Genomic DNA, 24,773 nt, shown 5'->3' on the forward strand with positions numbered 1-24,773 from the left:
CTCACATGGGCCCCATCTAATACAAATTAATAGGAAGAGAGTTCAATTCTGGGCCCCTACACCCCGGAACAGCAGACCCCTTTGCCCTTTTTCTTCACATTCTAATGATACGATGGCGATTATCTTTATTGGCGATTATCACGATTATATAAAATCTCCACGGACGATTATTGTCAACCCTTTTTATCACTATAAACGATATTATTGTTCATTGCCCCATCCCTAGATTTAACCAGTCACAGTGAAGAGTAAACTATCAAAGAAAACATTTAATCGTGATAAACTTGAAATCGTGATCTGGCGGTTAGAAAATTGTGATATTAAGGCTGGATTTAACACCAATCTGATACCAATATAAATACTGTGCTGCTGTGTCAACCAATACCAGAGCAGAGATTGAAAATAAACTGTATTTCCTTAAATGAGCTGAATCTATACCCTGGAATTAATACCTGTTTCAGCAAATTCTTCTGGATTAGAGTTGATAATAGTATCCATTGACTCTGGCTCCTTAGAAAACTGTCTCTGTCTCCTCTCTCTCTGTACCTGCTGCTGTCAGACTCATCATTTTGGTCTTAAACTGTTCGTATTAACCCGCTCTACTTGATTCTAGTATCTTTATTTGGCTATTCCCCGAGGTCGCTCCTTCTAGCATTAGTAACGGGTTTGATTGACAGCGTTGCTAAGCGTCCGCCCCGTTCTAAACCAGCGGGAAGGGGCGTTACCTTCAACAGCTTCGCTCCGGATTGGCTCTTTGGTTGCTATGATACTCGAGGATGGGCTTCCTAATATGGAGCTGACTCCGAATTCGCCGCTATAACTGCTAGCCTCGATTAGCTTCATTTGACTGGAGCCGAACGCTGTGGGTGACGTCACACTCACTTAGTCCACTTGTCTATGGTCGCTACTGAATAAAGACTTACACTATGGACAGATACGTTTAAACTCCTTGTAAATGTGTTGAAATAGGTCCAAAAATCTCTGCTAACTAAACCTAAACTCCGAAATCCTGTTCTCAAAACCAGTCTGAATTCTGTGTCTTTTAAACGCCTGATGATATTTTGCAGTGTAACCTGAAGCTGCAGTTCTTTGCCACCTCTGAACATGACAAAGTTTGGCTGGCGTTCGCTCGTCTCCGTGGCTGAGTGGAGCAGACGGTGCCAGACTGGAGCAGCCTCAGCGCTTTGGAATACTAATGGAAAATTCAGCGCTCCTCCATGTGTCGGCACGTAGCACTCAGCATCTGCATCTGAGATTTCTCTGCTCCTTTTTAAGCACTTAAACCCAAAAGTAAATCATGACCAAATGCACTTCAGAGCTCAAGTCAGAAGCTGTTTGTGTTTCTGTGAAAGCTGAACCTTTATGGGGAAATATCGGTGATTTTTGTGACATCTATTCCAATTGTGATTCATTTATTTACTTTATTTTCTATTTATCTTTAGTTATACAGGGGAACACTTGGGCGGTTTTTCATTTGCGCCCTGTTTAAAATACAATACAAGCAGAAAAAAACCCCAAAAGAAAACAAATACACAAGTCCATTTTGCTTTTCCTTGGAGTGTATTCCACTTTTGTGAAGCTAAAAACCTCTTTCCCATCTCAGCTTTGTTGCGGCTCGTCCTTCGCCTCGTGCAGTCATGTGATTTGGTATTAAATGTTCCGGTATCAATGAGGTAAACACGCACGGAAGGTATTCTGTCAGTTTTTAAAGTAATCCCTCATAAATAAATTTCATCCAGTGCTGTTTTTTTCTAACAGACTGATGGCCAACCCACTTTTTCATCGAGAACACAGTGATTAAGAGAAAGATTTTATTCACAGGACGCTGCACATTTTAAACTCATCCAGGAAACTGAAAAACCACATGCATTTCGGGAACATTTTTCATGTCTTTTCACTTTTACTAGAGGTGTAACCACACGCAGAAACATGAATACTCGCAATATGTGTGTTCACAAACTCACAAGAATCCATCTAGAAGTATTTCTGCCATCACATTCGGTCGCGGCCACCGGCGGTTTGGAGACTGGACCGATCACAGGGCGGCGCCGTGGTTTGAGCCGAAGCCAAAGGTGATGGAAAAACTTCACGTAATTTAGCAGAAACGCAGACTTTTATTTTTGAAAATGGGCAGAAGGAAGCGCTTTGTGTATTTGTGGATGGGAAATATTACGTTTCTCTCAACTGGATGAAATAAAAGATTGATGACACCGGACGTTGTCGTGGGCGCCGCCGTCGTCACTCGGGTTATATTATAATGCAGATCTGTTGTTGTTGCTGTTTTAATATCACTTTTTAACTGCAAACTTTTCCCAGTTTCTCCATTGACATGAGTGGGATTCGTTTAACCGGAAAACCACCGCAAAGTCAATGCAGTTTAGTGGCATTTACGGCAAAAGTGGGCGGGGCGGGATAAAACTACGGTACTTTTGTTAGTGTCATCAGTCTGATCCACCATGGAGAGTTTATTGCTTTGCTTGGAATGTTCCGTAGTATGGAATTACACTTTTCTATCTTGCATTTATTCAGTTCCAAGCGTATTTATTGCATGAAAAATAAAAATATCTTAAAAAACATGGATTCATAGTTTAGTCACGTGCTTGTCTCCATGGAGATAAGTTTATTGTCATAGAGAGAGAAGAGAGGGACGGAGAGAGAGAAGAGAGGGATGGAGAGAGAGAAGAGAGAGAGACGGAGAGAGAGAAGAGAGGGACGGAGAGAGAGAAGAGAGGGATGGAGAGAGAGAAGAGAGGGATGGAGAGAGAGAAGAGAGGGACGGAGAGAGAGAAGAGAGGGATGGAGAGAGAGAAGAGAGGGATGGAGAGAGAGAAGAGAGGGACGGAGAGAGAGAAGAGAGGGACGGAGAGAGAGAAGAGAGGGACGGAGAGAGAGAAGAGAGGGATGGAGAGAGAGACGAGAGGGATGGAGAGAGAGAAGAGAGGGACGGAGAGAGAGAAGAGAGGGATGGAGAGAGAGAAGAGAGAGACGGAGAGAGAGAAGAGAGGGACGGAGAGAGAGAAGAGAGGGATGGAGAGAGAGAAGAGAGGGATGGAGAGAGAGAAGAGAGAGACGGAGAGAGAGAAGAGAGGGATGGAGAGAGAGAAGAGAGGGATGGAGAGAGAGAAGAGAGAGACGGAGAGAGAGAAGAGAGGGATGGAGAGAGAGAAGAGAGGGATGGAGAGAGAGAAGAGAGGGATGGAGAGAGAGAAGAGAGGGACGGAGAGAGAAGAGAGGGATGGAGAGAGAGAAGAGAGGGACGGAGAGAGAAGAGAGGGATGGAGAGAGAGAAGAGAGAGAAGAGAGGGATGGAGAGAGAGAGAAGAGAGGGATGGACAGAGAGAAGAGAGGGGCGGAGAGAGAGAAGAGAGGGATGGAGAGAGATAGAGAGGGACAGAGAGAGAAGAGAGGGATGGAAAGAGAGAAGAGAGGGATGAAGAGAGATAGAGAGGGACAGAGAGAGAAGAGAGGGATGGAGAGAGAGAAGAGAGGGATGGAGACATTTGTGCATGGGAAATATTGCGTTTCTCTCAACTGGATGAAATAAAAGTTTGATTTGTCGACTTGTTCCGCTTTGACCAATCAACTTGAACAGTTGTGACGTTCCAGCTTTTCCCGATCACTTTGAGTTAGAGCTATTCCAGATTGATAAACGTGTAGAGCTCATTACTCTTCCCGTCTTCGTTCTTTGGGTTAATCTAATAAACTTGAACCCTAAAGGACACTATGACGTCTTTCTCAGATGAGTTTCACATCCGCGGGCGTCACCCTCGTCTCCTCAGTGCGACGCGACAGACGCAGCTCTGGCCTTTGCAGTCAGAAGACACGACCTTTAATCACAGAGTCCATCAGTCTCCACGTTTACGCACAGGGACATGGCACTTGAACGCACCGCTGCATCAAGACACTTATCGCTTCTGACGGAGGCACAAAGCTCGAGCCTCGGTGGGTTTTTATTACACCGAGGAGAAAATATAACAATGGAGAAGTGAATGGCCAGTTTCATGTTATGTCTGTTGAGTTCAGTTGTTAACGAGGGTCAAATTATAACAAAATACAGCTGAAAAATGTACGGATATTTGGAATTTCTCTGACAAGCATTGCAATTGTGATTAGGAGTAGCAGCTTTTATACTTTTGACATTCCTGGCGTATATTTTTTACACATTTTAAAGGCGTTTTGTCAGACTTTTACAGTCTTAAAAGCAGTAAAAATCTGACGAAATCATTATTATTTTTGTAAACGGTTTGCACTGGTCCAAATTCATTTCCCACTTTCTTTATGCAGCTAACACTAGCACGCTTACCGCACACTTCCTGATTCTAGGACATTAAAACGCTTTAAAATTAGATCCACAGCTAATTTATTTTGCTTTTGTCATTTCTAGCAAATATTTTACACATTTTAAAGGCGTTTTGTCAGACTTTTACCATCTTAAAAACAGTAAAAATCTGACAAAATCATTATTATTATTGTTTTTAAACGGTTTGCAGGTCCAAATTAATTTCCCACTTTCGTTATGCATTTCTGAGCGTTTTAATTACTCAACACAATGAGTTTATAAGAGTTTTCACAGTAAAGCTAACAAACACTAGCACGCTTACAGCACACTTCCTGATTCTTGGACATTAAAACGGTTCAAAATTAGATACGCTGTGGACTTATTTTACTTTTGACATTCCTGGCGTATATTTTTACACATTTTAAAGCCGTTATGTCAGACTTTTACCGTCTTAAAAACATGAAAAACAGAAATGGCTCTTTTTAAACGGTTTGCAATGATCCAAATTCATTTCTCACTTTCTTTACGCATTTCTGAGCTTTCTAATTATCCACCACAATGAGTTTATAAGTGCTTTTCACAACTTTCAGAGACTAGAGCCAGAGTTTTGACACTACAGTAAAGCTAACAAATACTAGCATGCTTACTGCACACTTTCTGATTCTTGGACATCAAAACGCTTTAGACCAGGAGTGTCAAACTCATTTTCACCAAGGGCCACATCAACAAAATAGTCGCTCTCAAAGGGCCAGACGTTACTGTAAGATAAATGTCACTACATTTTTATCTTGTTAATTAACCATTTCTATATTTATTGCTTTTTCAAGTTACAAATATTGCATATGGATTTGCATAGATATGAAAAAATTTTGTTTGACTGTGAATCTAATGATAAACTGACTTTTTAAGACAGTCAGACCTTTTAATTTACTTTGTTGCGGGCCACATAAAATGACGTGGCGGGCCGTATTTCGCCCATGGGCCTTGAGTTTGACACATGTGGTTTAGACAGTAGCTCAGTTGGTAGAGTGTATCTGTGTACACTGGTGCATGAATGTGTGTGTGAATGTGTGTGCAGCTCTTTGATGTAAAGTGCTTTGAGACTTGAAGTTGACATTCGAGACAAATTTTGCTCAGATACACTGGTCCTTTGTTTATCGCGGGGGCCACGTTCTAAAAATAATCCACAACAGGCGAAATCCGCGAAGTATCAGCTTTATTTTTTACAATTATTTTATATGTTTCTTTGCTGTAAAACCCCTCACCACACACTTTATACATTTTTCTCACACAGGCGTTAACATTTTCTCACATTTCTCTCTTGTTTAAACACAAAGTTCAAACCTTCGTAGGCGTCTTTGTCGGTGCAGAACGTTTCATCGACATTGTGGGTTTTGTCGGGGAGAAAACAAATTGCAAACGTACAGCACTTCAGAGTCACACTGGGATCCAATGTTTATGTAAATTTGTCTGAACACATTCTGTACTGTACAGGAGACACGGCACGGAGGAGACTGATGGACAATGGTCTACAGTCCAACAGCCAATCAGGACAAAGAACACAATGCACGTTCAGACGCTGTAAAATACATGCAAAATTGAACTAAAAAAATCTACGAAACAGCGAGACCGTGAAAGGTGAACCGTGATATAGCGAGGGACAACTGTACATGGAAAAAAAATGTTCCAGGCCTTTTAAATAATTGTAGTTTTCATGTTTTGCCAATTGCGTCCATTCAGATTGTAATAATATCACTAATATACACTGTGAAACTTGGACTCACCAGTCTTTGTTTTTTTTTTTGCAGTGATGTTGCTGGACACGTCAGAGTCGACCTCGGAGCTGGGCTGGACCACGTATCCGGACACAGGGGTGAGTTCTGTCCCTGCTGTTGTAATGCACCACGCTGCTGGGACCTTTAAAGGAGCGAGCAGCCCGATGCGTTCTCCACATGGTTCAGTGCTGAGTGTGTGGGATGTCATCACCCCACAACAGGAAGGAACAGGAATATTAACCGTTAGAGCAGCTTGAGAGACAGTTAACGCTCACTCAGCACGGATTTACGAAGCGTTTTTAAACTCTGGAACTGAAGAAAAACTTGAGGATTCACCTAACTCATATGTGTCAAACTCAAGGCCCGTGGGCCAAATACGGGCCGCCACCTTTTTTTATGTGGCCCGCGGCAAAGTAAATTAAAAGGTATGACTGTTTTAAAATGTCAGTTTATCATTAGATTCACAGTCAAACAGCCATTTTTTCATATCTCTGCAAATCCATAAGAAATATTTGTAACTTGAATAAGTAATAAATATAGAAACGGTTAATTAACAAGATTAAAACGTAGTTGCATTTATTTTACATTAAATTTGGTTATATTATCCTGTGTGGGGCTGCAGATCTGTTGTTGTTGCTGTTTTAATATCATTTTTTAACTGCAAACTTTTCCCAGTTTCTCCACTGAAATGAGTGGGATTCGTTTAACCGGAAAACCACCGCAAAGAGAGAAGAGAGGAATGAAGAGAGGGACAGAGAGAGAGAAGAGAGGGACGGAGAGAGAGAGGAGTTGGAGGGAGAGAGAAGAGAGGGACGGAGAGAGAGGAAAAAGGGATGGAGAGAGAGAAGAGAGGGATAGAGAGAGAGAAGAGAGGGATGAAGAGAGAGAAGAGATGGATGGAGAGAGAAGAGAGGGATGGAGAGAGAGAAGAGAGGGGTGGAGAGAGAGAAGAGAGGAACAGGGAGAGAGAAGAGAGGAATGGAGAGGGAGGAGAGGGACAGAGAAAGAGAGGAGATGGATGGAGAGAGAAGAGAGGGATGGAGAGAGAGAAGAGAGGGACGTGTGAGAGAGGAGATGGAGGGAGAGAGAAGAGAGGGAGAGAAGAGATAGACGAGAGGGACGGCGAGAAGAGAGGGAGCGATAGAGGAGAGGGTGAGACAGAAAAGTGGGAGAGAGAGAAGAGAGAGCATTTATTCAGTCACAGGTGTGTTTATTGCTCTCCATGGAGATAAGTTTATTGTCGTACTGTGGAACATTTTAGGCAAATAAAAATAACAAATAAATAATCGATTAAACAGATACTTCAACAGACTTCTTAACCACATGAAAGTCAAATTGTACTTAGTCTTTTTGAATTTCTATCCGTTGTGTCACATTTGTTGTGTGTGTTTTCTACTTTTCCTGAATCCACACAGTCACAGCTATAGCCACAAAATCGAACGTTGCGTTATTCCTCCTGTGCGCAGAGGAGCCAAGTCTGCTCAGATTTAACATCCACGCTGCTTTTTACATCTTCCCATTGAGTACGACATGTTTTCCTCTTCTTTGGGTGTTTTTTGTGGTGAAAACAACAGTCAGAACTCTCGTAAGATACAGGCCGGTCCACTCTGTCCCGCTGGGGTTTCCGTTTCCCAAATGCAAAGTGTGTGTCTGTGCATTTAGACTGATTTTGACATTTTCTACAAGGAATAGAAATAAACAAAATTGATCTTTTAGTATATACGGTTAATTTTAAAACGCTAATTATTCTGTCATATTAAAACTCTCATAGTCAACCCTATAGAGACAGAAACGTTACATAGTGCTCTTTTAAAATGACTTGTTTTGAGTAATTTGACTAGTTAAGCGTCATCTTTATAAATGCTACTGAAAATATATATTGAAACTCGTTAGCAACACTTAGCGCTTCCAAACAGGAGCACAGCGAATCATCCGTCTCCATCTCCGTTTATACTTTATAGATAATGAAAAACACATAGTTGTAGCTCTAGTTTCAGACATTCCTTCTCAAATGTCCTTTGTGCTGCTCAGAACAAAATGTTTCCTTTCTTTTCACGTCTGAGCCACGTCTGTTTTGTGGTGAATAAAAAAGAGACTTCTCCGAGCTCACAGTGCTGAGGTGTTAAATGGCTGTGGGCCACTGTCCTCTGTTCCACTGTTAAACTGCAGATTCTTGTACCGCCGCCTTCTCCTCTACCCCCTCCTCGCTCTGTTCAAAGACCCTCCATGTGTACGAGTGTGTGTGTGAGTCTCGGTGTGTGTGTCCGAGTGTGTGTGCGGTTGCGTGACTGTGCCAGGGTCAGCTCTCGGGTCAGTTCAAATCATTGGTCTGTGAGTGATTGTGGCTGAGACCTAATATGGCTCCTAATTACACTCATAGTACACCACCACCGCCGCCATCGTTATCTACATATAGTCCATAAAATATTCAAAATACATCAGCGAGAGAAGCCAAATGCCACTGGCAGCCCCGTCGGCAAAGAAGAGGATTCAAAGAAATATCTGAAGTAAAAGTAATACCGGAATAGTGACTACTGCTGCTGCTGTTTCCTCTGCGCCACGCCCAAAAATGAGCTCACAGAAATGTTTTTGTTTAATAATCATCTGAACTGCACCGAACACACACGCAGAAAGACTTCACGTGTCAAAAACTGTGCAGAAATATGGAGAACTCAATGAAAACTGTGCTCTCTAGTGAAGACGGTGAGTTTATTTTATTAAACTCAGTCCCATCAACCTCAAAACGGCGTCTGGGTGAGCGTCAAAACGTCTCGATCGCAAAAACAATGTCCACATAGCGACTATAACTGAACCCCTGCTGGACAAATGAGGTATTACACCTTTTTATGCTTCCTAATCTATTTTTTTGTAGTTCTTTTCCTGCAATTAGTTTTACAATACTACATTTAAGATACTAAAGAAGCTCAATACTCTTTATAAACTCATGTACAGTTAAAAAAAGAGAATAATTTCATTAATGTCATGTGTTTTTACTGGACTATTACAGATCAAGATAAAAATTTAGCCCTTTTTTCAGTATTGATACTTGTTCAAATGAGTATCTAGTTATAATTCTCGTTTTTTGAGTAAATTTCTACTTTTGAGAACCCTACCCTGAACGATTTTTATCTTTTTGAATCATTTTTCTTACTGGGACAAGTGAGTAAAAACAGAAAATAATCTCACAAGGTCGACAAGAAGTTTCACACATTTGAGCAGAGTTGGAACTTGTCTAAATACAAAAACTCAAGGAAAGCATTTTGTTCGGAGTTTGTTGGATTTTTGTAGACTGAGAAGTTTCCACCTCCACGTTCAGATACTGGAAATCGAAACTGTCTATAAAAACTATGAGGCATCGACCACAAACCGTCTTCAAAGCCCAAAGTAAATATTACAGAGTCTGAAACATGTGACTCCGCCTCAGTCTGTCCTCAACAAAGACAAAAACCTCCACCGCAACGGCAGTGTCGCCCCCCTGTGGACGTCAGAGTCACGCCGCCAGTGTCGCCCCTCCGTGGACATCAGAGTCACGCCACCAGTGTCGCCCCCCCGTGGACGTCAGAGTCACGTCACGCCGTCAGAGTCACGTCACGCCGCCAGTGTCGCCCCCTGTGGACGTCAGAGTCACATCAGGACGAGTCATTAATCTGTATTTGATGTAGTTTAGAAACTGAAGAACACGGCGAGCAGCTGCAGACGAACGACGAGCAATTCATCTGTTTCTGCAAGAGAGAGAGAAATGGAGAGAGAGATGAGAGGGAGAGAAGAGGGATAGAGAGAAGAGATAGAAGAGGACGGAGGGAAGAGAGATAGAACAGCGAGTGAGAGGGAGAGGAGGGAGGGAGAGATAGAAGAGGGAAGGAGGGAGGGAGAGACAGAAGAGAGGGAGGGATAGACGAGAGGGAGATAGACGAGAGGGAGATAGAAGAGAGGGACGGAGAGAAGAGAGGGAGACAGAAGAGAGAGGGAGAGAAGAAGGGAGGGAGAGATAGAAGAGAGAGAAGGATGAGAGAGAGAAGAGAGGGGGGAGGGAAGAGAGGTAGGGAGAGAAGAGAGCAATAGAAGAGAGGAAGGAAGTGAAGAGAGGGGGAGAGATAGAAAGGAGGGAGGGAGAGAAGAGAGGAAGGAGAGATAGAAGAGAGGGAGGAAGAGATAGAAGAGCAGGAGAGATAGAAGAGGGAGGGAGAGCTAGAAGAGAGAGAGAAGAGAAAAGAGGGAGGCAGGGAGAGAAGGAGGAGAGAGGTTGAAAGGGAAAAAGAGGGGAAAATAAGAGGGAGAGATAGAGATAAAGAGACAGAGAATGACAAAGAGATAGATGACAGGGAGAAAGTGATAGAAGAGAGAGGGAGGGAGAGAGTAATAGAAGAGAGGGAGGGAGAAGAGAGAGAGGTGAAAAGAGAAAAAAGGCAAAAAAGAGGGAGAGTAATTAACAAGCAAGTTGGGAAGTAAAAAGAAAGGTAGAAATGATAAAAAGATGAATGAGAGAGAGAAAGATGGGGACAGAGGGGGTTGACAGAGACACATTGAAGAGGGGGACAGAAGGAAGGTAAATAAGAGAAAAGAGGAGAGGCATGTTGAAAGAGGTTAGAGAGAAAAACAGAAAGGGAAGGACAGGAAGTGACAAGAAAGAAAGAGGTGTGGAGAGAGAGGAAGAGAGGAGGAGTAGAGAGAGAGGAAGGGAAGGAAGGTACATGTTTGGAGGGGGGGAGAGAGAAAGTGTGAGGTCAGTGAGAGAAAGAACGAAAGAGAGACAGAGAGAGTGAGATTGAGTAAGAGGAAGAAAGAGAGAGAGAGATTGCATGACTTTTTTCTTCTTTCTTTACGGTTCAGAGATGGGAAGTGTTTCCGAGATGGAGATATGGTTATTTGACCCCAGGGCTCCGAGCTGAAAGAAGTGGAAGAGCAGACGAGGGAGGGACACGAGAGAGAAATAGAGATAGACAGAGAGAGAGGAGGAGGAGGAGGGAGAAATGAAAAAGACAGGGGAAGAGAAAGTGACAGGGAGAGAGGGCAGAAGAGAGAAGAGAGAGATAAAAGGGGGAGGTAGGTTAGTCTTTTAACCCAGTGCCCATGATTCTCTCCGTAAACCATTTTCTTTTCTTTTGCTCCAGGCGTTTACATTTGTTTTCTTGCCTCTATATTATCCGTATTCTTCCAACTTAACTGACGAGCTGCCACATCTTTTGCCTTTCAATGTCTCCTCTGCGAAAAGAATATGTCTCGTATGTATCGTTTTGAATGTGTTATATAAAACTTCGGCTTATTTATTTATTCGTACTGGGAGATTATTTAAGAGCACACATAGAGAAGCCACATACAGTTCAAGAAAACACATCTGTGAAGTAAATACACTGGGGAATTTGGTGTTTTTGTTGGAAACCATTTTGTCCAAGTTTATTTATGTGCTTGTGTCTGCGCTACACCTTTAATCTCTGACACCTGCAGATTATTTCCTTATAATTTGCACATTTTAAATCACAATATTGATCTAAAACGACTTAATAAAAGAAACATGTCCACTGAGTTCTGGGTTAGAAAACTGCGGTGTCCAATAGGAGCTGACGTCGCCGTAAACGTCATCACAATAAAGAGTCGTGAAGCTGTTGGCGCCCCCTATGGACAGCTGCAGATCATGCTAGCCATAAAAATCATGTTAAAGGGAGTATCAGCGCGTACTTTTACCTTTTTTTTTACACTACTATCTCTATTTTACACCTCTATCCATCCTGACTTTTCCTTTGACACATCAAATAACTGACTGGGACAATACCGGCGGGCCCTGCGCTCTGATTGGTCGTCTTCAAGGTCGATGTCAGCACATTACCGTAATGACAGTAACATATTTAAAAAGCCACATACCTCGGCGAGTCTATGAGCGGCGATAACATCCGACACTATAGGGTTAAAGAAAATAAAAGTGGAGAAGGAAACGTTGATTGATCTCAGACAAAACGACTATATCCTGGCTAAAGGTCTGTTTTAAGTGTCATCCGAGTCAAATTTGGTTGAAATTTCATGTTTAAAGACTTTCTGTGATCTAATAAGTTATCAGTCAATAAAAAAATATAGTAATCGTTGAGAAAAATATCATGCGACTGATTCCAGGTTGTGTCTTTAGTGAAATGAACTAAAGAAACAGCAGCGACTAAACTCCAGTTACACATTTATGGAGAGGATTATAGAGTCGGGTTATTGGACTTTTGGGAGGAGAGACATGGGGCAGTGAAGCAGTGAAGCAGTGGTTTGGTCTGGGAAATACAAAGAGGAGAAATAATTAGGATAAATGACAGTATATCAAACCAAATTAGGAATAAACAAATTTGAATTAAAGAAACAGCTTGAAGGGCAAAGAAAAGGACAAACTCAGAGTCATTTACACTGTTTTATGCAAGAAAACGACAGCTCCCCCAAAGCCAGGTGGAGACAGGTGAGATAGCCCAGTAATGAAAGCCTCTGGGTGGAGCTCAGGGGGAAGGTGGAGTCCAAAGGAGGAGTCAGGGCGAGGCAGTGGGCGGGGCCAAAGAGAGAGCAGGGAAAAGAACGAGGGGATTTTGTATAGTTTCTTTATTATTGCTAGATAATTTAGGTGTAGGTAATGTATAATGTGCTAAATTATAGTAATAATAGTAATAATAATAATAATAATAATAATAATAATAATAATAATAATAATAAAGGCCCTGTAAATAAGTCAGATTGATGTTGTTCCTCTTGTGTTGTCAGTGAGTTTTGGGTTTGTTTAAATGGCCCACAGTTGTTCGTTTGCATATGTCCTGTTCCGTTTGTGTCCTGCCCTCGTCTCCGCCTCAGCACGACTCTCTCTGTCTCCCTCTCTCTCTGTGTTCCTCACCCTCTCTGTTTCTCTCTTTCTTACCCTCTGTCACTCTCTTTCTCCCTCTCTCTCTGTCCCCCTCTTTCTTTCTCCCTCTCTCTCTCTGTCTCTCTCTTTCTCCCTCCCTCTCTCCCTCTTTCTCCCACCCTCTTTCTCTCTCTTTCTCCCTCTCTCTCCCTCTTTCTCTCTCTCCCTCTTTCCCTCTCTTTCTCTCTCTCTGTCTCTCATTGTCTCCCTCTCTTTTTCTCTTTCTGTCTCTCTTTCTCCCTCTTTCCCTCCCTTTCTCTCTCCCTCTTTCTCCCTCCCTCTCTCTCTCTCTTTCTCCCTCTCTCTCCCTCTCTCTCTCTTTCTCTCTCCCTCTTTCTCTGTCTTTCTCCCTCTTTCCCTCTCTTTCTCTCTGTCTCCGCCCCCTCTTTCTCCCTCTCTCTCTCTTTCTCTCTCCCTCTTTCCCTCTCTTTCTCTCTCTCTCTGTCTCCGCCCCCCTCTCTTTCTCCCTCTCTCTCTTTCTCCCTCTCTCTCTTTCTCTCTTCCTCTTTCCCTCTTTCTCTCTGTCTCTGCCCCTCTCTTTTTCCCTCTCTCTCTCTCCCTCTTTCCCTCTATTTCTCTCTCTCGCTCTGTCTCCACCCCCCTCTCTTTCTCCCTCTCTCCCCCTCTTTCTCTCCCTTTCTTTCTCCCTCTCTCCCCCTCTTTCTCTCTCTTTCTTTCTCTCTCTCTGGTATTTCAGTTCAAATCAAATCACAAAGATGAGTTGTCCTTATTTTTCTCCTTCTCCTCCTCCTCAGCTCTCTCGTTCCCATCGCCCCTCCTCCTAATCTGGTCTTTTTCATCAGAGAAAAACAAAAGCCGCATCAGGAGGGGAGAGGGGCATTGTGGGTAAAGGGTCAGGGTTTCATAAAGATCCAGGGGTAAAGCTGGAATGTTTGGAGTTTAATGAAGCGGCTTTTGATTCGACGGGAATATGTTTTATTACTTTTACTCTGAGGGCTGGAAATGATTTAAATAACCACATTTTGTATTTTATTTATGATCAATATGAACTTCAACACACTCTTGACGGGAATAATTCAATATCTTACAGTTTAGGGATAAATCGATCCTGCTTTTTCAGTTCTGATACCGATTCCGATACTGACGCTTTAAGGATCTGCAAAATACCCAAATATCAACGATTTATATTTTTAAAGTAAAATAAAATAAGACAAAATTGATCCAAATGTGTTCAGTATCTGTGATTTATGTCCTGATAAACTTTGTATGAATAAAACTTAAAACATTATGAGACTTTCTGGGTAAATAGTCGTATTACATCCATTTATACCTCCAACACCCTCTCTTTCTCCCTCTCTCCCTCTTTCTCTGTCTCTGCCCCCCTCTCTTTCTCTCTCTCTCCCTCTTTCCCTTTCTCTCTCCCTCTCTCTCCCTCTTTCCTTCTCTCTCTCTCTCTCTGTCTCCGCCCCCCTCTCTTTCTCTCTCTCTGTCTCAGCCCCACCTTTCTTTCTCCCTCTTTCCCTCTCTTTCTCCCTCTCTCCCTCTCTTTCTCCCTCTCTCCCTCTCTTTCTCCCTCTCTCCCTCTCTTTCTCTCTCTCTCCCTCTCTCTCCCTCTTTCGACTTGTCTGATTTTTGAACGTCGACCTAAGACACAGAAAATTTTGAACTTAAAATGACTCAGAGGTTTTGTGACCTGCAAAGTCTCTACACTGTGATCAAAATATAAAAGAGAGAAGGAGGGAGGAGAGAGACGAGAGAGGAGCGAGAGAGGAGAGAGAGGGGGGAGAGAGAGAGGGGAGACAGGAGCAAGAGAGAGGAGAGAGGTGGAGGGGAGAGTGGAGGGAGGAGGGGGGGTGGAGAGGAGAAAACAGGGAAGAAAAAGGGGGGGAGAAGGGAGAGAAGAGGGAGAGTAGAGAGAGAGGGGGGAAGGGAGAGGCTAGAGGGAGAGGAGAGAGAGGGGGGAGAGAGAGGGGAGACAGGAGGGAGAGGAGTGAGAGAGAGGGGAGAGTGAAGGGAGGGGGGGTGGAGAGATGAAAACAGGGAAGAGAGAGAGGGGGGAAGAGAGAGGGTAGAGGGAGAGGAGAGAGAGGGGGGAGAGAGAGGGGAGACAGGAGCGAGAGAGAGGTGGAGGGGAGAGGGAGGGGAGGGGGTGGAGAGGAGAAAACAGGGAAGAAAGAGGGGGAGAAGGGAGAGTAGAGAGAGAGAGGGGGAAGAGAGAGGAGAGACACGAGGGAGAGGAGCGAGAGAGAGGAGAGAAGTGGAGGGGAGAGTGGGGGGGTGGAGAGGAGAAAACAGGTAAGAAAGGGGGGAGAAGAGGGAGAGTAGAGAGAGGGGGAAGAGAGAGGGTAGAGGGAGAAGGGGGTAAGAGAGAGTAGGGAGAGGAGATGGGGAGGAGAGAAAGAAAGAGAGGGGGCAGAGGAGGGACAGGAGAGAAAGAGAGAGAGGGGGGAGAAAGGCGGAAAAGATATGAGGAAGAGGAGAGGGGGAAGAGAGAGAGACAGGAAGGAGAAACTGAGCAGTGTTTCTGTTCTGTTTAATAGAAAACATACACATTATTTCCTTGTTTTCGCTCATAAACTCTCACATCAGTTTACACTTAATCAATCAATCAATTTTATTTAGCGACTACTGCGTCAGTCAAAGTCTCATGTTTATACAGCGCCACCATCAGGACAGTACCGGTCACTATCAGGTGTTGACACAAACGTAAAAACGCGGTGTTCAGATTCAGAGGCTGAGTCTGGTCACTGAAGGACAAAGATTTTAATATAAAACAAACATGGTTTTATACATCAGTCTGGGACGTCTCACTGAAAGAACCAATGATGAGAGCGATCAAACAAACACGTCTCCCTCTTTTTCTTTATCCTTTATTTGTCTGGACCATGTACAAAATCATTAATCTTACAACAACAAAAAAAAAAGATGATTTGTACCAGATTTAGCTACCGGTGCAGTCCCTGGGCACGTCAACACATTAAAATGCACTAAAAAGAGAAACAGTTTATCAAAAATCACTTTATCATTAACATTAGAATACAATAAAATGTCCACATGTCCAAGAAATGATGTGTCCTACAGATATTAAAAATCATCATATGAAGAGAGGAAGAGGTAGAAGAGACAAGGGAGAGATAGGAGAGAGGGAGGGAGAGAAGAGAGGGAGAGAGAGAAGAGACAAGGGAGAGATAGGAGAGAGGGAGGGAGAGAAGAGAGGGAGAGAGAGAAGAGACAAGGGAGAGATAGAAGAGAGGGGGGAGAGAGAGAAGAGACAAGGGAGAGATAGGAGAGAGGGAGGGAGAGAAGAGAGGGAGAGAGAGAAGAGACAAGGGAGAGATAGGAGAGAGGGAGGGAGAGAAGAGACAAGGGAGAGATAGAAGAGACAAGGGAGAGATAGGAGAGAGGGAGGGAGAGAAGAGAGGGGGGAGAGAAGAGAGGGGGGAGAGAAGAGACAAGTTAGAGATAGGAGAGGGAGAGATAGAAGAGAGGGGGGAGAGAGAGGGGGGTAGGAGAGGGAGAGATAGAAGAGAGGGAGGGAGAGAAGAGAGGGAGGGAGAGAAGACAGTGAAGGAGAGAACAGAGGGAGAGAGAGCAGAGACAAGGGAGAGATAGCAGAGGGAGAGAGAGAAGAGACAAGGGAGAGATAGGAGAGGGAGAGATAGAAGAGAGGGAGGGAGAGAGAAGAGACAAGGGAGAGATAGGAGAAAGAGAGGGAGAGAAGAGAGGGAGAGAGAGAGATAGAAGATAGGGAGGGAGAGAAGAGAGGGAGAGAGAAGAAACAAGGGAGAGATAGGAGAAATAGAGGGAGAGAAGAGAGGGAGGGAGAGAGAGAAGAGAGGGAGGGAGAGAGAGAAGAGACAAGGGAGAGATAGGAGAGGGAGAGATAGAAGAGAGAGGGAGAGATAGGAGAGGGAGAGATAGAAGAGAGAGGGAGAGATAGGAGCGGGAAAGATAGAAGAGATGGAGGGAGAGAAGAGAGGGGAGAGATAGAAAGGAGAGAGGGAGAGATAGACGAGAGGGAGGAAGAGATAGAAGAGCGGGAGAGAAGAGGGAGGGAGAGAGAGAAGAGAGGGAGGGAGAGAGAGAAGAGACAAGGGAGAGATAGGAGAGGGAGAGATAGAAGAGAGAGGGAGAGATAGGAGAGGGAGAGATAGAAGAGATGGAGGGAGAGAAGAGAGGGGAGAGATAGAAAGGAGAGAGGGAGAGATAGACGAGAGGGAGGAAGAGATAGAAGAGCGGGAGAGAAGAGGGAGGGAGAGCTAGAAGAGAGGGAGGAGGGAAAAGAGAGGGAAAAAAAAAGAAAAAAAAGAGAGACAGAGATAAAGAGAGAGTAAAAGTAAGGAAAGGAGGGAGAGAGAGGGAGAGATAGAAATGGTATAAAACAAAAAGGTGACAGAGCAAAGGCTGTCCATCTTGTTGGAACTATTGCAATTTTGGTTCACAGAGACGGATCAGGGAGTTTGTTTGAAAAAAAGTTGAATGCGTTTTTTCAATGGAGGTGAAGCTGCATTATTAATCATTTTCTTAGATTTGAATACATTTAAATGCATTTTGTATCTCCCTTAGATATTACGGTGCTGATAATGAAGGTTTTTTATCTATTTATCTATTTATTTTTTTATCTATTTATCAAGTGTCTTTTACTCTTTATAGAGACGCTTTACGCTGATTGGTCAAAACGTCACAGTGGAACGAGCTGAAAAAATCAAACTTTAGCTAAATCCAGCTGAGAAAAAAGCACAGGCGCCTCACCCATCCACAAAATGCACAAATCACTTCTCTCTGCAGGTTTTTCACAAACACAACAGTCTATTTTTCAGCTAAAATCGGCTGAAGTGCGTCTGTCTGCGTCGCCATGTTGGATTCTCAAGACTTCGTGAACACACAAAACTGCAAACTTAGAAAAAAACAATATCAGCGTCACAATCACACTACACTTCTCCCCTGTTTTTGTTTAAGATTCGCTGTAATTCCTTTGTTTTTATCTCCCAACTTTTCAACTTTTCCCCCGTCTCACACAAACTGTTTACACCCCCTGAGTTTTCTGTCCACTTCCATCTCTCTCTATGTCTCTCTCTCTCTCTGTCTCTGTGTCTCTCTCTATCTATGTCTCTCTCTCTTTCTCTCTCCTCCCCTTCTTTCTGTCTCTCTCTCCCTCTTTCTTTCTCTCTCTCCCTCTTTCTCTCTGTCTCCCCCTCTTTCTCTCTTTGCCTCTCTCTTTCTCCCTCTCTCTGTCTCTCCCTCTCTTACTCTGTCTTTCTCCCTCTCTGTCTCTCCCTGTCTCTCTCTCTTTCTCTCTCTGACTCTCTCTTCCTCTGTCCTTTTCTCTCTCTCTTTCTCTCTCTGACTCTCTCCTCCTCTGTCCCTTTCTCTCCCTCTCTCTGTCTCTTTCTCTCCCTCTCTCTGTCTCTTTCTCTATCTGACTCTCTCCACCTCTGTCTCTTTCTTTCTCTCTCTGACTCTCTCCACCTCTGTCTCTTTCTCTCCCTCTCTCTGTCTCTTTCTGTCTCTGACTCTCTCCACCTCTGTCTCTTTCTCTCCCTGTCTCTCTCTCTTTCTCTCTCTGACTCTCTCCTCCTCTGTCCTTTTCTCTCTCTCTTTCTCTCTCTGACTCTCTCCTCCTCTGTCCCTTTCTCTCCCTCTCTCTGTCTCTTTCTCTCCCTCTCTCTGTCTCTTTCTCTATCTGAGTCTCTCCACCTCTGTCTCTTTCTTTCTCTCTCTGACTCTCTCCACCTCTGTCTCTTTCTCTCCCTCTCTCTGTCTCTTTCTCTCTCTGACTCTCTCCACCTCTGTCTCTTTCTCTCCCTCTCTCTGTCTCTTTCTCTCTCTGACTCTCTCCACCTCTGTCTCTTTCTCTCCCTTTCTCTGTCTCTTTCTCTATCTGACTCTCTCCACCTCTGTCTCTTTCTTTCTCTCTCTTTCTCTCTCTGACTCTCTCCACCTCTGTCTCTTTCTCTCCCTCTCTCTGTCTCTTCCTCTCTCTGACTCTCTCCACCTCTGTCTCTTTCTCTCCCTGTCTCTCTCTCTTTCTCTCTCTGACTCTCTCCTCCTCTGTCCTTTTCTCTCTCTCTTTCTCTCTCTGACTCTCTCCTCCTCTGTCCCTTTCTCTCCCTCTCTCTGTCTCTTTCTCTCCCTCTCTCTGTCTCTTTCTCTATCTGACTCTCTCCACCTCTGTCTCTTTCTTTCTCTCTCTGACTCTCTCCACCTCTGTCTCTTTCTCTCCCTCTCTCTGTCTCTTTCTCTCTCTGACTCTCTCCACCTCTGTCTCTTTCTCTCCCTTTCTCTGTCTCTTTCTCTCTCTGACTCTCTCCACCTCTGTCTCTTTCTCTTCCTCTCTCTTTCTCTCTGTCTCTTTCTTTCTCGCTCTCAAAACAGTCAGATTTTTCTGCTAAAATAGGCTGAAGTCCGTTTGTCTGCGTCGCCATGTTGGATTCTTCGTGAACACTACTCTTCTCCACAGTTTTCGTTTAAGATCCACTGTAATTCCCTTGTTTTTATCTCCCAACTTTTCCCCCGTCCCACACCCCGTTCCGCTTATACCCCCTGAGTTTTGTTTCCGCTTCCATCTTTCTCCCGTGCGTCCGACAGCCTGTGAATCCCGGCACTGTCCTGTCCGTCCGTTTGGGTGACAGCTCCCCGCACTCCTCTATCTGCTTCTATCTATCATCGGATCATTATTCCAATTGAGCCGGATCGTGAACGCGCTCCGTCATATGTGATTCCATTCATTCTCCTGCCACCGCCGCGAGAACCCAGCGGCGGACAGCCCTGAGGAGTGAAAGCGGCGCGATAGGGTGTCGAGACCTTTTGTCCGTTTCTGTTGTGCGGAGGTGAATAATGACGATCGGGGCTAATACATAACTCCTGTGTGATACAACAGAAAGGGCCACGCTTGTCACTCACCGCCACAGCCTTGAATCACGCTCTCTTTTCATCTCCGGAGCAGCTGTACGGAGTAATTGGCGCGGATAAAACATTTGCACATCTGATACACGGCGGCTCGCTCACAAAGGTGGTGACGCCCAAGGTAATGCGCACTTATTACTCCATTTTCTCTGTGCGCGTTATGTAATACGCCTCAAAAGAAGAAGAAGAAGAAGAAACCAAGGCCAGTGGAACCAAAACACGCGGGTTCTGTCATGTTTATGTGCGTTTGATGAATCGCTTTTACGTACGGTGGCCTCTAAGACTCATTATAGTTACTGATCGAAGGTTGGCGGATCGATTTCCGCTTGGATAAAGTTCGGTTTTAACTCACTTTGTCTAGTATAAATTTTCCGAACGATACGTCGCTCTGGAGTATAAGTCGCACCAGCAAAAAAATGCGTAATAATGAAGAAAAAAAACAGATATAAGTCGCATTTTTGGGGAAATCTATTTTACAAAATCCGAAACCAAGAACAGACATTTTATCTTTAAGTCCAGAAAATACGTGATTGCGATTAACGATTATATCACGATAATTTTTGTACCTGACAGTTTGAAAATGTTGAAAATGGATGTGAAGAAGTAGTTTTTTTACGCACATTCTGGTGACACAATGGAGATTAACTTTGTTGGCGATGATCACGATTATATAAAAAGCGCCACTAATGATTATTGTCAACCCTTTTATCACGATAAGTGATATTATTGTTTATCGTCCCATTCGTAGTGTGAATTTTTGTGATGTTCTGTCTAGAAATAAAAAAAAAAAAAAGGCATGTGAGTGATTGTCGGCGGTCAGAGTGGCAGCCTTGCTTTTGGCAGTCTACCCCAGGGCAGCTGTGGCTATAGTTTTACCTTACTACTTAAAATTAGCAGGAGTTCATGAGACATATTTCCCTCTGTCAAATAAACATAAAAAAACATTTTAAAAACACCATCGAGTACAGAGTGAGTGGATTTTGACTTCAGTGCAGCCTGTTAGCTTCTTCTTCTTCTACTATTTATTTCAGCTCTTGTTTTTTTTACATCACATTTGTCAAACTCGGGGCCCGGGGTCCAGATCTGGCCTGCGGTGTAATTATATCTGGTCCGTGAGATCATACCAAATGTGCATTAGAGTTGGCCCGCCGGTATATAGCACATGCTAATACTTCAAATCCCAGAATGCTTTGCTGATACGCTGGAGTGTAGTCGAGACCGGCAAGTGCCCCTCCTTTTCTGTTGACTCATTAGCGACCAAGCTAACAGTCACCTCGGCCAAATTAACTACTATAGAGAGAGACATCATTTATTTTATTTATTTGAGAAACAAATACTACTGATGTCTCTTTTATTTGAAGTAGAATTTCTCTCTGTTTGTAATATCAAGCTTGAGTTGTTCCAGATTGTTTGTTTCCATCCAATCCATAGATTAAACTTTACACATCAGGTGCAGCCAATTTTTCAATAAATTTGGAGTTTGACTGATGAATTTGTCTCAGTTTTTTTTTTTAGTTTGACTGTTTTTTTCCGTTTTACATTATGTTTTTTTGAGATAAGGGTTTGATTCTTAAACTGCTTAAGTTTTTGCTGTTTTTGTGTCAGTGGCATTAGATCAGGGGCGTCAAACTCATTTTCACCGAGGGCCACATCAGCAAAATGGCCGCCATCAAGGGCCAGATGTGACTGTGCGGCAGTGTAAATGTCACTAAATGTAACCGAATGTCATGTAAAATAAATGTAATTACTTTTTAACTTGTTAAATCACAGTTTCTGTGATAAACTGACATTTTTAAACGTGTGTATCTGGTCGGGACACACCTCCTCACAGACCTTCAGCTCTGCTTCAAATTCGTCCTTTTACAGCCTTTTAATTATTGGACAATTTGTTGTTTTTCTTGCAGACTAACCTTTTCATACTTAGCTCCGTGTTTGGTGTCAAAATGTCGATGTAGATTGTACCGACCCCGCCTCAAAACACAAAAAACATACAGGTTTTTCTCCTCAAAGCACAAACTTGTATTCACTTTCACCTTTCTTCCTCCCAACTTCCTTCCACGCCGACAATTTTCCTCTTCATGAACATTTTGTGATGATCATTTGCAAATATTTCTCAGTTTCACTTGCTGGGAAAATCTCATTAGTTTATTGTCAGTGCACACATTAAAGCAGCACAGACTTATTTTAAAATGACAGTCATGCCTTTTAATTTATCTTCTCGCGGGCCACATGAAATGATGTGGCGGGCCGCATTTGGTCCCCGGGCCTTGAGTTTGACACGTGCATTAGATACTTTCAATATTATCGTGATATTTTTGGTTAAAATACATCGCACTTTTAAATTGGTTTATCATGACAGGCGTAATTAGCACATCCCACAGTTGGACACTTTCTGATGCTTTTTTCCGTCTATTTCCTGAACAGAAAGTAGGAGGGACCGGCCCCGCTCTGACACACTTTGGGATTTATTTGAACAATACACCTACACATGTTGCGTTTGTCTCGGGGCAGTGGTGAGTACCTGGAGAGAACCAGAGTAACAGGGCTACAAACGGACTCCACTCGCTGCGTATGAGTCAGCCCGCCGCGGGGAAAATCCATGGACGATACAGAGACGTGATACCAACCACCGAAAACACAACACTACCATAGCAGTTTATTTTTAAGTTCAAAGTATTGTTGCACTTTTTCATGGTAAAGCCTCTTCAAAACTGCTATCAATCAACACCAGCAGCTTCTCTTGGTTCACCGTTTTGGTATTTAAACCGTTGGGCTGAAATGTTTTAGAAAAATACAGTATGTAATGGTATTTTTCTGACATTCTTCTTGCAATTAAAAGTCCAATATTACACAAAACTGACTCTCCTGAGTGTTAAGCCTTGTTATAATGTTGTTTTCGCCTCCAAAACAGACCTGGAGTTGTGTTTTGTTTCATTCACACATGTTTTAGTAACTATTTATCATCAGTCTGTCCACATCTCCAAAGCTCAAAACGCTCTGTTCCACTTTGTGATGTCACGAAGTGGTAGTTTTCAAGTCAACAGCTACGTTTTACCTTTTTGCTTAGTTAGTTATCAATTCCAGGAGCTGAAATGATCCAAATGATTCTAGAAATAAAGGTGTATGGAGTTTAAAAACACATTGGAGCACTTCCTGTATTACCACACGATGACATCACAAGGTGGAACGGAGTGTTTTCAGTTTGGGAGAAGAACTCTAAAGTCTAAATATGCAGCATTTGTGTGTTAAACATGTGAATGAAACAAAAAAACACAACTCCAGGTCTGTTTGTGACGAGGAAACATTATAACATAGATCAGAAAACAGTTTTTGAGTTTTTAAGATGAAACTGGAGATGTGTATTCGGTTTGCAGTTTGTATTTGTATTTATTTACACTTTGCAGAAGACTGTAATATTAAGAACATGTTTGTAGCGCTCTAAACTATACATACACGTACTATTCATACACGTATCCCAGGGTATTTTGTTCTCTGTGGGACATTATAAAATTTAATGTAATTACCTTGACGTTTTATTCTATTCCAATTAATCTTTCAGTCGTATCGCCTTGTGTTTCCCATTAGCTAAAACTGGCATGAGAAACATCCATCCATTTTCTTCCACTTATCCGGGGCAGGTTCGCAGGGACTCCCAGACTTCCCTCACCCCAGACGCGTCCTCCGAGCTCCTCCCATGTGACTGCGCTCCTCACCCTATCTCTGCCCCTAAAGCCCCTCAAGTCCCTCTTCAAAAAAACATTGAAAACACTGGGAAAAAAAAGCCTCTACAGTATCACTATTGTAATATCTTAACTAAGTGTAATATTTTGGATCTTGAAAGTTATCAGGTATTTACGGATGCTTGCCTTATTTTTAAAGTTTTAAATGGACTCGCTCCTCCACCGTTAATGGATTTTATAAGTAAAAAAATGACTGACTGAGTGGACACGAGAGCATTGACCAGAGGAGACTGTGACGTACAGAGACGCAGGACCAAATTTGTCCAAACGGTGACGTCTATCAGAGGATCACAGTCATGGAACACATTACCTGCACATGTCTGGAACTGTGGGGCCTTTTCAACTTTCAAGAACACTCTGAAACATTAAAAAATAATCAAACATGCTCACACAGGTAGATTATCTTCTTCTTGGGGCGTCTTAAACTCAGAGAATGGTCTATCGTGGTTCGCTTGTTGTCGTGTCTATGTGCACTTTTGTGTGTTTCTCTAAATGTTCTGTTTCTGACCTGCCTTAGGACGACGGATGTAAACTCGCTGTTGGGATAATTCCGGCATATTTACATTGATGCTGTTTGTTGGCATGTTGATTAATATGCACTGTCCTAATTAAAATAAATAAATAAAAAATAAGAGAGCGCCTGGCCAAACCCATTTCGGCCGCTTGTATGGGCGATCTTGTCCTTTCGGTCATTACCTAAAGCTCATGACCATAGGTGAGGGCAGGAGCGTAGATTGACCGGTAAATCGAGAGCTTTGCCTTTCGAGTCAGTTCCTTCTTTACCACGACAGACCGATACAATGACCGGATCGTGGCAGAAGCTGCACTGATCCAACTGTCAATCTCTCATGAACAAGACCCCGAGATACTTGAACTGCTCCACTTGAAGCCGAGGCGCTCCACCCACCTGAAGAGGGCACCGCCTTTTTCCAGTCGAGAACCATGGCCTCGAATTTGCATGAGCTGATTCTCATCCCAGACGCTTCAAACCGCCCCAAACCGCATGAGAAACAGTATTTACTTATTTTACGTGCATAGACAAATGTAACAAAATTATTCAAGTAAAAGATTGATTACAGATTTGTGATTTAACTCATAAACTGCACAAAACAGGAACACTCTAACACAGGGGCGTCAAACTCATTTTCATCGAGGGCCACATCAGCAAAATGCCATCAAGGGCCAGATGTGACTGTGACAGTGTAAATGTCACTAAATGTAACTGAATGTCATGTAAAATAGATATAATTAGT

At 43.3% G+C, this 24,773-nt stretch overlaps 1 protein-coding gene across 1 annotated transcript in view; it reads left to right on the plus strand.

Moving 5' to 3' along the window:
- Positions 1-24,773, plus strand: part of ephb6 (eph receptor B6) — a 133,305-nt gene that overhangs the window by 42,324 nt on the left and 66,208 nt on the right. The window contains exon 3 of the mRNA XM_033981041.2: positions 6,088-6,152. Coding sequence (XP_033836932.2) covers positions 6,088-6,152 — 65 coding nt within the window. The remainder of the gene's footprint in view (positions 1-6,087; positions 6,153-24,773) is intronic.

This window comes from Periophthalmus magnuspinnatus, chromosome 16, assembly GCF_009829125.3.
Source record: "Periophthalmus magnuspinnatus isolate fPerMag1 chromosome 16, fPerMag1.2.pri, whole genome shotgun sequence".
NCBI classification, from domain to species: domain Eukaryota; kingdom Metazoa; phylum Chordata; class Actinopteri; order Gobiiformes; family Gobiidae; genus Periophthalmus; species Periophthalmus magnuspinnatus.